We start from the raw sequence: 11,348 nt of genomic DNA, 5'->3' as shown, positions 1-11,348 counted from the left end.
AGCAATGAGCAACCGTTCGAGGCGAACTATCTGTGACGTAAGATACATATTTATGAACCTGCTCAGCAACTTCTAAGGCAAAGTTATATCCACCAAAAATGCTCTCCCAACGCCATCTAGAGGGTGGTTTGCCCAAGTAAAAGTAAATTACTGTACGTAATGTGAGTGAAACCAGGCCTCACACACGGGTGTTAAAGGATCTTATTTACGGCACCTTTGCCGGAGCTACCATTTAACAATCTGACATTCTGTATATAGGCAAACGTTAGGTGACAAAAATATAAAATAATCCCTGGATGGAGGTCTGGTATTATTTGGGTAGATAAATCTGCCCTTAACACAAAGTACGGGATTGCTTTATATCGCTATGGCGTCCTAGTAGCACTTCGTATTTTTGGTCATCTATTCACTAGAAGAAACCCGTTCACATACTTTCCATCACAAGTTTCGTTACAAATATGTAGAGCTACTACTGCAGTATTTCGCTAACTGGCTGATAGCTCGATATTGTACTGTAGATATTGTCGGATCCACATTTTAGCTGCCTAGCGAACTACCTAATAACTAACAGGATAGCAGCAAGCGCAGTTGCTAGCAGGCGATATACTGGTACTGTAGAAAACTTTAAATAAGTTTTGAGGCATTGAAAACGACGTGCCGTCGTTCTTAATGTGAACTAAAATATCTCAATCCTCCGACTCAAAAGATTCGTTCGTTTGAGTCTCCGCCTTGGTAGCTATACGCTTTTGGCGAATTTGGTCTGTGACTGAACGAAAGTCAATTAGCTTAGCCCCACTCACCATGCAACTTGTGTGGGGACGAGTGGGAAAGTTTTGTTTGGAGGAATACCTTACTTGAGGTGGTCGTCTTGAGGTCGTTGCCCCCAAATTGAGGGGGGAAGCGTCTTTCTATGACGACACGCAAGTATAACGGAGATTGCCAAAGTAGCAGAAAGTCTCTAGATTTGTGTCAAATCGCTAGATGAGAAGGTGAAAAATCTAAATTGTAGGAATATGTGGGAGTCTTAACATTGATTGCATCAACCCGTCTTGGATGATTTGGGTTTTGACTATCGAAAAGAATAGTGTGGGGGTCTAGGAAGTCTATGGTGTGTGTGGTCCAATGGGAGCCACTGTAGTGTTCTGCGCAAACCCGAAAGTTGAAAGATGGAGCGGTCCGTTTCGCGCCCTTGAACCAGAGCATTCTCTGATTGAACACTTTCCATAGAAATGGAAGGGGACGCCATCTTTAAAGAGCCATTATTCTTGGTATACTTTTGTCTATGGTGTAGGCAGGGGTTCTGCAACACATTTAGGTGAAACGTTTGAAATGCCACCATCTAGTGTCTGAAAGCTGACACTGCAATTGGATATCTATAGAGCTAGTTAAAATATTAACGCTCGATAAAAACGTAGAAACACAAGACAAGCGAGACCAGTGAGGATTTTTAAAGAAAACTTAACATTTTAATGGAAACTGAAATCGTGAACACGAGTTTTTTTTATTAAATGTATTACATTGGTTTTGAATTTTGAGGGTTATCATGCTTACAAAAAAAAAAAAAAAAAAAAGAACATTTAGGTATTTGTAATGAGATGCATTGGTTAAATTCAGAAAATAAGAAAACAAATCCTGCTGCTGCCTTTGAAAATTCTGAGTGTCAACTGACCAGAAGCAGACTAGTAACGGCAGGCACAACAGCCACGAGAAATTAAGATGTAGCCTACCTCATCTGTGCTTCTCAAACACACCTCTCAGCTTCAGCACATCTCAGACACAAGCAAGACTCACATTTCCCTTGTCGCTATCACAGAGAGAGGTGTGTGTTCACAGATCACACTTGGTGCCATAAACCGTAAAGGCTACCCCCCCATACACACACACACACACACACACACACACACACACACAATATGCTTTTACAACAGACATGGGCAACAAGAAATACGAGAAAAGTCCAAATGGAACACATACAGTCCAGATTTTCCCTGTTACAGTTGAAAACTGCGCGAAGAAGCAGCACTTTCGGTATTTGTTATGTCTATTAATATTGTTTTTCTTTTAGTATTTGTCTACACTCATACCATCACTCACAGTGACATTCAGCTGCTACAGTTGAGGCAACACTTACAGCAACACACACCTGGCTTAACCCCATTAGGTACTCCTCCCTCTGGCTGGCTCTCTCATCCCTCCCCCCCCTCTCATCCCTCCCCCCTCTCATCCCTCCCCCACCATCCCTTCCCCCCCCCCCCCTCCCTGGGGAGCGAGTCACAGTAACCCAACATCTAGTGTACCTTTGGCGAAAGTGTAATAAGAGTTATTATACTGTACTTCAACACACTCGCCCAACTTTAACACCAAAAAACCAAGAGCTTCGCCAAAAAAAAGAAAAGAAAAAGGGTCCGACTTCGGCACACACACACACACACACACACACACACACACACACACCTTTACATGCTCATTACACGACCACAACTGTTGGAGGAAATGCATCAAAAACTCATTCACAAGAACTCAAGAACTTAAGGAGGGTGTTGGGGGGGTTAACTAAGGAGTAACATTGCCATTGGCCACAAGATATAAACATTGAGGCTCTAAAATAAAGAAGAGTTATAATTCAGCCACAATAATAACTAAGTAGTCTAACAGGTTTTTCAAACGGTATGACATCTTAATTCTCCCTATAATTTTCTTTTGACGCAAAGTAGTTTCGTTCTAATTGTGCATCTATGAATAAATTAAGTGACAATTCAAAAATAAACTCAGCTTCCCACCCCCTTTTTTTTTTTTTTTTTTTTAAACAAAGACATAAAAGTTAATACATAAATGCATTAGAACAAATCAAACAAATAAATTGAAAGGTGTGTTACCTCACGCCTTGGACAAATAACTGAGTTTCCCAGCAAACAGTTCTCATTAACATGAAGACAACTTGAAGAATGATTGCAGGTAAATGAATTTCAAGCCATGACATTTGCATTAATAACTCCTAAATACAATAAGTCTTTCAGTTTCTTCCATTCCAGTGAAAGGAAGCAAAATTATAGCAGTCAGGAAATTTGAAGAGCAACCGTCTTAGAAATGTTTAAAAAAGGGGCGAAGAGACACATGGCACAGATACAACTTGGAAGCAATTTAAAAAATAAACGTTATCAAAAATCACTGGTATAAGTATACTTTTCACACAGGCACCTGAACATGAATCATAAGGGGAACCTTGCATATTATTTGAAGAACACATTGTAGCGTGCACACTCCCAAACATCCAGGCCACGACGCTCCACTCATCTCTAACCCTTGGTGGCCTCCAGAAACATCCTTAAAGGGTTTGGGGGGGGGGGAGGTAAAAACACAGCTAGAATCCTCATGTTAATGCTCTTCTGTACCCACATGAAGTAAGCTAACACCCTCACTCACGTAATAAGTACTCCACTATCAAGAACCTGCTTTTGGTTTACAGATTGCAAGACTAAAGTAATAGGCGAAGCTATTATATTTAGATGCATATTCAAAAATACCCATTTTGATTTGCTAAGTGCTTTAAAATACGGGGGTCCAAGTGGGACACATTTCTGATACTCCATGTCTAGAACAAGAATCTGCTCAAATGCACTCTTTTATAACAGAAGAGAACACTTCTTATAAAATCAACACACACAACTCTGTCGGGACTGTCCATAACACACAACACCTAACTGCTGACAGGTCACCTTGTTGGACAGTAAGAGGCAAAAACATGAATCCACTCAGGAACAGAGGATCCACTCAGGAACAGAGGAGAGAAATCGGTTTTGGCTTACTGATTCCCCCCGTGGGGGTTTCTGAATGTTGAACATTTCAAGGGAACTTGGTCAAGTTCTTTCATGAACTGCGCATGGACAGAGACCATTTAAGAGACAGACACATATAACCATAACCTCTGGTTATATAAACTATGTCCAAACTGTTAAACTACGCAAAGCAGACCCAGTAGTAACATTTCCCACACAGCTGATAAGACAAATAAAACCCCTCATACACTACTGCATGTGTGACTTCCACTGGCTTCCTCTGCAGCCGTAAGACATTTGACAGTTTGAGCTAAACCACTTGGACACACACAGCGTACAATGAATGTAAAACCAAGCCTTTTAAATCCCACAGGTCTTCCCTCTGCAGGTGATTTCAGAGGGGGGAGAACTTTGTGTGTAGCGTGTACATAGCCAGGGTGTGTGTGTGTGTGTGTGTGTAGCGTGTACATAGCAGTGGTGTGAGACCTCCTTGACGTTTCTCATCACTCTGCACGCTGTGATGTGAAAACACAAGAGACAACAAGGAAGTACAGATGAACTCCTGCCATTGCATATTAACAGGCCTGACTCTTAGCTACTGTAAACCGAGAAGAAGCGTTTCAACCCATGACTGACAGAGGTCATCTGAACCGAACAAGGACCACATTTTTCATTTAAGGGTCGACACCAGAGCACAACAGAATACTTAGCTAAGGGAATCTGTCTGGACAAACAGCTTCAGAGCTTCATCAGCTTCAGCGTTAAGACCAGCTGCTTGCATGATGTGCCCCTCTGCAAGCTTAACATTTTGGTTTTTAGTCACAGCTCATTTGAGTATTCGTAAGTTTCATTCTGTGTGAGCTGTTCAAACGTTGGGCATCCCACTAGACCGGCGGAAAACAACATGGCTTCACCGACACTACCTGAGTGACATTTTATATTTCTGTATTTATCTTTATTTTTCTGAAAAATATCAACAGCCCAAAGCCATTCTCGAAAGGAGTATTTCATGTCCTCACATATCGGTTTGTAATTAAAAGATAAAACAATTAGTTTACATAAAGTGCTATTAATCCACACATCTAAATCACTGAATACCATGGAAGAGGAACTTGTGAGCCAGACATCCTCCCATGGCTAAAACCACCCCAGTGAAGCATGGTGGCTCCACACCCACAGGGCTCCGTCCACAACACAACGTGCAGCTCAAGGTCAGCCAGCACCAGCTCAAGGTCAGCCAGCACCAGCTCAAGGTCAGCCAGCACCAGCTCAGGTAGTGTGGAAACAAACCTTACAACAAGAAGTGTGGAGAAAAGCGTGTTAGCAAAACTCAAAACCATCACCGTAATCTCCTGAACGTTCATGACCCCCAAAAGAGAGAACTGGAGCCATGTTTACACACTGCCGAAGATCGGAAGTAGAAGTTACCTGCGAGTAACTGGTATCACAACTGTTGTCATGGTCAGGGTCATCAGACAGTATTGCAATTGCTTTTTGTCTGTCATCTTTGCTTTGCGTTATAACAGTACTGTCAATTGTCATCAACAACTCGTTCATCTACACCAGTAAAAGACGTGCAACAAAATTGTAATACCTACAAAAAGATTAAAGACCAACGTAGAGATGGCATGAAATATTAACATAACAGGTACATTAGAAAATGAAAAATAAGTCTCTGTGCTAAGATAACAAGCAACAAAAAGTGGTGTATGCAAATGTAGCCAAAATAATAGCATAGGAGGACTCAGGCCTCTCTACAGACTAAACACACCAAATACTCCCCGTGATATCGAACACATAGCCCTTGCTCCATAACAAGTCATTTTATGGTTCTTCCAGAACTAGTCTCATGAAAGTTCTTTGAAACTAATCTCAAGTTGAAGAGGAAATCAACCCCTGTAGTAAAATAACTGATGCCACCAAATATGTGGATTGATGAAATCACAAGGGTCTAAGAAAAATATACATAGGTTAATTTCCCCAAATAAGGACTAGTTCTACCAATGTCCTGGTGTCAGGTGGCACAGCACACATCACCAGATGAGGACCTGGCTGAGTGTTAGTGCCCTGACGCTCCCAGGCCCTGACGCTCCCGGCCCTGACGCTCCCAGGCCCTGACGCTCCCGGGCCTGACGCTCCCGGGCCTGACGCTCCCGGCCTGACGCTCCCAGGCCCTGACGCTCCCAGGCCCTGACGCGCCCGGCCCTGACGCGCCCGGCCCTGACGCTCCCGGGCCCTGACGCTCCCGGGCCCTGACGCTCCCGGGCCCTGACGCTCCCGGGCCCTGACGCTCCCGGGCCCTGACGCTCCCGGGCCCTGACGCTCCCGGGCCCTGACGCTCCCGGGCCCTGACGCTCCCGGGCCCTGACGCTCCCGGGCCCTGACGCTCCCGGGCCCTGACGCTTCCAGGCCCTGACGCTTCCCGGGCCTGACGCTCCCGGGCCTGACGCTCCCGGCCCTGGGAGCGTCACATCTCGTCGTACAGGACAAACAAAAATAGTGTCAAAACAAAAACACACCCAAGAGTCAATATTCTGGGCGCACGCTAAAGAAATGAAGACCAACGCTTACAGTTGTTGTTCAACCCTAAACCTTGTCAAGCTTCCTGCCTGGTAGCACCAGCATTCTCACACTCCAGGCGTTCTTTACCAATTCATTTCTCTCACAATGGATTCACAATTGTACATATTGATGTGTATGCATAAACTAGGATATACCCAGGATGTACGTTTGAACGCATGGAGAAATAAAATGATTGAGGCATCCTACTGTGAGACAAGAGTCACCACAATTCGACAGGTTCAAGGCTGGAGAGGGGCTCAGTTCGCACCTTTCCATCGTGTTCCTTTCACGACCCAGAGAAGGAACAGACGCCAAGGTCTGTCACAGCTGAAAGTGTCAAGAGTCTGTTCAAGTTGGAGGCAACATCCCTCTCACACCAAGGGTTCTGGTCCTTTTGTAGTTCCAAACTCCGGCACACAATTTTCTTCCCAATACCTTGATTTATATCACAATGTCTTCAACCTCCGTCCTCCTCTTCAATTTCTCTTTCGATCAGATGACCCCCTTCCACCCCAACCCCTCCCATCAACCCCCAAAAATGTGAGTCCATTATCCCACAGAAAGTCTGTCACTTAACACACACACACACACACACACACACACGACCATCTCTCAGTTCTCTCTCACTCTTTTGTTTTTGAAAGCGATCCCAACTGCCGTGGTTGTGACTGTAGCACCGAGCGAGAGGCTGTGTTAGTGTTGACATTCTCCCTCACTGGTCTGGTGCACGCTGGGGCTCATCGTAAATGACCACTCTATTTGGATCTGGGAATGGAAAAGAAAAGCACAAGAAGTCAGCGAGTTGATACTTTTTGTTGTTTGGTTTGTTAGCATAACATACAACAACAACAACATAATCTAACATGAGTAATAGTAGCTGGGTTAGGGTCCCATACCTTGTTTTTGCAAACTTAAGATGCATCCCATTTCTGTAGGACAAAGACACAAACATGAGAACTGACATGTCAACCTGTTTCACGTTAAGTCCAGACCAAGAAAAGAAGGTTGAAATAGAGAGCTAGAATGAAATATGAACATTTAAGAGAAATCAAATTTCACTTATAAACAAAGACAACTAGACTACTTGTCAATGTGATAGACTCATAAATAATTTCAATTTCAAGCGAGTAGATTCCGAATTACCTTTAGTGTGATAATTAACAGCAGCTTTAAGATCAAACGACCCCCAGCTACACCTTCGGTCCAGGCTCCTGGGCCGTGCCTGCTCCTTAGAGAGCCCCGACACCAGGGTGGTCAACGACGACTGGACTGTCTCAGCAGCAGCAGCGTGTTTACAGGAAGCAGCCAGCAATGCACCCGGACTCTTCGCCTCGCCCTTCGACTTCTCCAGGCCAGCATGATGAAGGCTGGCTCCTTCGTCCCTCGCCCCTGGAGCAGGACCGAGAGCAGCACACACACCACCGGGAGTACTAGTCCATCTGTCCAGGTCTAGAGTAACGCTGGCAGGCTCAGGGCTAGGGGAGCTTGCGTCAGGACATGGCTGGTCTGCAGCGACAGTACACTCCCCTTGAAAAGTGACCGGCATGGTCTTCCCCTCCCCGCGCTGCTGGCCGCCTCCTCCATCAGCTCCCATGTTGGGCTCGTTGATGAAGGAGAGCCCCCACTGATTGTGGAAGATTTCTCCCAGGGCCTTCTGATGTGTCTGAGACGCTGGGTTGTCCACTTGACGAGCGCTGGGGAGCACAGGTTGCATATTTAAAGGGTTTAAGGGAATGAAAAGAGTACACTTCCTCGTTTCAAAAGCTGCTGCGGGATTGATTGAGGAGCTACAGTTACTGTCCGAAGAAGATGCTACGTTCTCGCCGCAGGGGAGAGAGTGGGCTGGTGGGATACTACTAGCAGCAGAAGCAAAGAAGGTACCGCCAGATGGGATGCCGTTTCCATCTCCAGAAATGGGTCCATTAGTAAAGCTAGCTGAGGTGATGGTTTTCATAGCAGACATGGGGACCTGTGACAGTCTGAAAGGGGCCTGAGGAGCCAGCAACTCTCCTCCAGCCTGGGCTGGCTTGTTTAGGTTTTCCTTCACTTTACTTGCATAACTGATCTTGGGCACGATTTTAGCACTGCTGTTGTCCACAGGAAACACTGGAGGGGGCTTGAACAAAGTCCAAGAATCCTCTTTAGTTGAGGAAGAGAGCTTGGCTTTGGTCCGGTCCTCAAACTTTTTACCAGAAGCGCCTGCTGTCTTACTGTCAGAGTCTTTCCTCTGCAGGTCTCCCCTCACATCCTCAGGAGCCACTGTCCGTCTTGGTAATGTGTGGTCTACTTTATGGGCTGACTTGGTGCCGTAGGGTCTGGGGCCGGCTCCGGGGTCGGAGGCCTCAGGGCTGGACGCCTCAGATTCGGCCGAGGCGCAGCCGTGCTGCATGTCTCTGTTCCCGTCTCTCGTCACATTCTCACAGTTCTTGACGCTGTTCCTTCCACCCCTGCGTCTCTTAGGAGTGGTGTATCCACCTTCAGAACCGCTGCCGGCGTGGTCAGGGGTGGGGTCGCCGGAGAAACCGTTGGTGATATAAACAGAGTTCACCTCCCCGTTCTGTAGCGACGCAGAGTCGTTATTTCCCGATTCCTGACCTTCACAGTGGTGGACGTCCAAGGCCCGGGCCTTGTCATCACTAGTCATCGTCTTAATCTGGACCAAGCCACTCGCGGGTGGAGCAGAGGAGTAAACCTTTTGTGTTGACTTCTGTCTCGCGTTGGCATTTGTCAAATGTCTGTTACCATTGTTTGTGGTGGCGTGTGGGGTACCAGCTGTGTGATCTGCAGACTGGATCCTTTCCCCCTCAACATCACTGGGGTTTATTTTGCCATTACCTAAGAATACAAAATATAATAGTTGAAATGACACAGCCCTCTTATCTGTTAGTCTGTACATTTCTCAATAGTATGAACACATTGTACAGGTCAGGAAAAGTCAACCATGTTAGAGTTGTCAAAGTACAAACTATATTACATTGATTGAAAAGTTTAGTTGATTAAGTAATGTAATTAAGATGATCAATTTAAAATTAATGTTAGCCAACAAGTCCCAATGGGAATTAAGTCATTATTGTTAAGCTACATTTGGTAACTGGTAAAGTGGTTGCCGTTTTCAGTCGTTTATTGTAATAAACTAATTTATACTAATAAACTTGTTCAGATGTGCGAAATATCCTTCGTGACATAGGGGCATGCATTTATAAAGTATTCTTAGCAAATGTTGAATTGCTAGCTGACTCCTTGTTTCGTAAGTTTCATGCACATTCATGTTGTTAACTGTTTGTGTAAGATCGAAATGTTTGCGTGGCTTCAAGGTTGGTGGCCAGCCAAGATAGGACTGGGAGATGCAACAGGCCTACTGTACCTAGCAGCTAGCGAGGAAGCTACTGGTTGCAGGCAGCTAGCGCTGGCTAGTTCACATTCGCTAGTCTGTCTACCGTTTATCACAAAAAAAAACTCGCATAATAATGAATATTTAATGAAAACATGTAGTTGAGGATCGAGAATAGGCCGCTAAATAGATGCGTTCCGACTTGAATCTTATAGACAGTGCACACTGTCAGCTAGCCAGCTAAATAACTGGGATTGGCAGTGAGCTAGCTAGCTAGCATACATGTTGTAACATGGCCGACAGGAAAAGGCAGCAGAACATTCCAGTGGAGCCGGCTTGTTAGCCAGCCGAACATGAACCTGTTTTAAAAGTAGTTCAAGGCATCGTTACATTCTTAGGACAGCCATATAAAAACACGTGTAACAATTGTAAACATATATATGAACAAGTTAATATGTTGATGGAATTGTTAACGGGGTAAAATGGTAAAAACTGGGTGGCGAATACTCGGTGCACAAGGTCAATCCCCCATCTGTCAAATCACCAGTGACAGCTGTCACGCTACGTTCACCCCAACCCTAACTAGAAGCACCATGTCAGGTTTACTTTTATCTAACCACTTAAAAAAACTACGTGGTGTTATTTTACGCAAACAGCCATTACACTTTAACGTTTGTTACAACGATGACAGCTAGCTGGCTAGCCATTTCGACTGGCTTAATCATTGACATAGCAAGCTAGCCACTAGCTAAGTGTTAGCTAGCTAGCCACAGCTAGCTACTCAGGCTGCTGTCTGGCTGGCTAACTTTTCCGGATGGCCCAACCTGTTTTCTTCGTCTGCGTTTCCTGATGCTGGATGTGGATCTGCTCATTTTTTATAGACGTCTTCAATTGAATGGGACTTCTTTCTTCTCCATGGGGGTGATATCGTCTCTCTTGTGCCCGGACTTTGGGCTGTTCCTCCATTGAAGTGTAATAGAATATCCGACTGCTTCCACCAGCAGTGTCTGCAGAGTAGATGACTGCCGCTGGGAAACTAGAGTCGGCTGTAGAATCGCCCAATCAACGACAGTGTAAAACGGAAGCTATTTGAGGCCCATGAATACGTCAGCAGAATGTCTAAAAACTATCAAAGCTACTATTTTGGGTGGACCCCACCCCTCTCTCGAAATCCAATGAGTTGGGACGTGTTTGGTTGTTTGTCAGAAAACAGGCATGTTATAGACAACCGAATTCTGTAATCTGGGCACAGTGTCGTGTTTCCACCAGTGTGAGTAAGAATGGTCTGGACTCTAAGAAGCTTGTTGAATAGTTTAATAGTTCTAAAGTCTATTAAAGTCATCATTTTTGTCGCACCCTGGTGAAAGGTGATTTGATGATTTGGCACAGATCTCTACGCGATCTTTGTTGGATACAAGCGAATGGTTGTTTTGCTCTGAAGTCACTAGATGGTGCCCTAGTTATGAGTCTTCAATCCACGAAGTATAATCCCCCTACTTGGTGTGTAGTCACATTCGCAGCGCCTCACATCTAAATAAAGCCGCCAACATGCAGATCTCAGACGGGGGTGAGTCTCGCATTGCTAAAAGAGAAAAAAGAGTAAGCAAACATTAGTCTAAAAACATACATCTGGATTTATTTGCATAATTTGCAACACACATTATCGGTTGTGACTCAGT

General features: G+C 45.0%; 1 protein-coding gene and 2 long non-coding RNA genes across 3 annotated transcripts; all 3 read right to left on the bottom strand.

Annotated features, from left to right (window-relative positions):
• Positions 1 to 1,442: 1,442 nt before the first annotated feature.
• Positions 1,443 to 1,886, bottom strand: LOC136963468 (uncharacterized). Its single transcript, XR_010878987.1, has 2 exons — positions 1,832 to 1,886; positions 1,443 to 1,797 (listed from the first exon to the last, which is right to left on the bottom strand). It is a non-coding gene; the product is annotated as an uncharacterized lncRNA (long non-coding RNA).
• A 357-nt stretch (positions 1,887 to 2,243) lies between these two features.
• LOC136963613 (uncharacterized) lies at positions 2,244 to 6,822 on the bottom strand. The gene is made up of 3 exons (XR_010878998.1): positions 5,987 to 6,822; positions 2,441 to 5,849; positions 2,244 to 2,409 (listed from the first exon to the last, which is right to left on the bottom strand). It is a non-coding gene; the product is annotated as an uncharacterized lncRNA (long non-coding RNA).
• A 77-nt stretch (positions 6,823 to 6,899) lies between these two features.
• Positions 6,900 to 10,640, bottom strand: nufip2 (nuclear FMR1 interacting protein 2). Its single transcript, XM_067257080.1, has 4 exons — positions 10,494 to 10,640; positions 7,482 to 9,173; positions 7,235 to 7,267; positions 6,900 to 7,103 (listed from the first exon to the last, which is right to left on the bottom strand). Exons 1-4 carry the CDS (start codon positions 10,633 to 10,635, stop codon positions 7,051 to 7,053), a joined length of 1,920 nt encoding a protein of 639 aa, XP_067113181.1. The 5' UTR covers positions 10,636 to 10,640; the 3' UTR covers positions 6,900 to 7,050.
• Between the last annotated feature and the right edge of the window lie 708 nt (positions 10,641 to 11,348).

This window comes from Osmerus mordax, chromosome 19 (genome assembly GCF_038355195.1).
Source record: "Osmerus mordax isolate fOsmMor3 chromosome 19, fOsmMor3.pri, whole genome shotgun sequence".
Taxonomy (NCBI): Eukaryota; Metazoa; Chordata; class Actinopteri; order Osmeriformes; family Osmeridae; genus Osmerus; species Osmerus mordax.
Note: the sequence above shows the minus strand (reverse complement) of the source record. Positions and strands in the feature narration are given on the sequence as shown.

What these genes read in the sequence shown, in the direction of transcription:
- nufip2 (XM_067257080.1), bottom strand. Translation starts at nt 10,635, where the DNA reads ATGGAGGAACAGCCCAAAGTCCGGGCACAAGAGAGACGATATCACCCC. An exon ending in TGTTAATTATCACACTAAAG is followed by an intron (nt 7,268 to 7,481) that starts GTAATTCGGAAT and finishes TTTGTCCTACAG; the next exon opens with AAATGGGATGCATCTTAAGT. An exon ending in CTTAAGTTTGCAAAAACAAG is followed by an intron (nt 7,104 to 7,234) that starts GTATGGGACCCT and finishes TTCCATTCCCAG; the next exon opens with ATCCAAATAGAGTGGTCATT.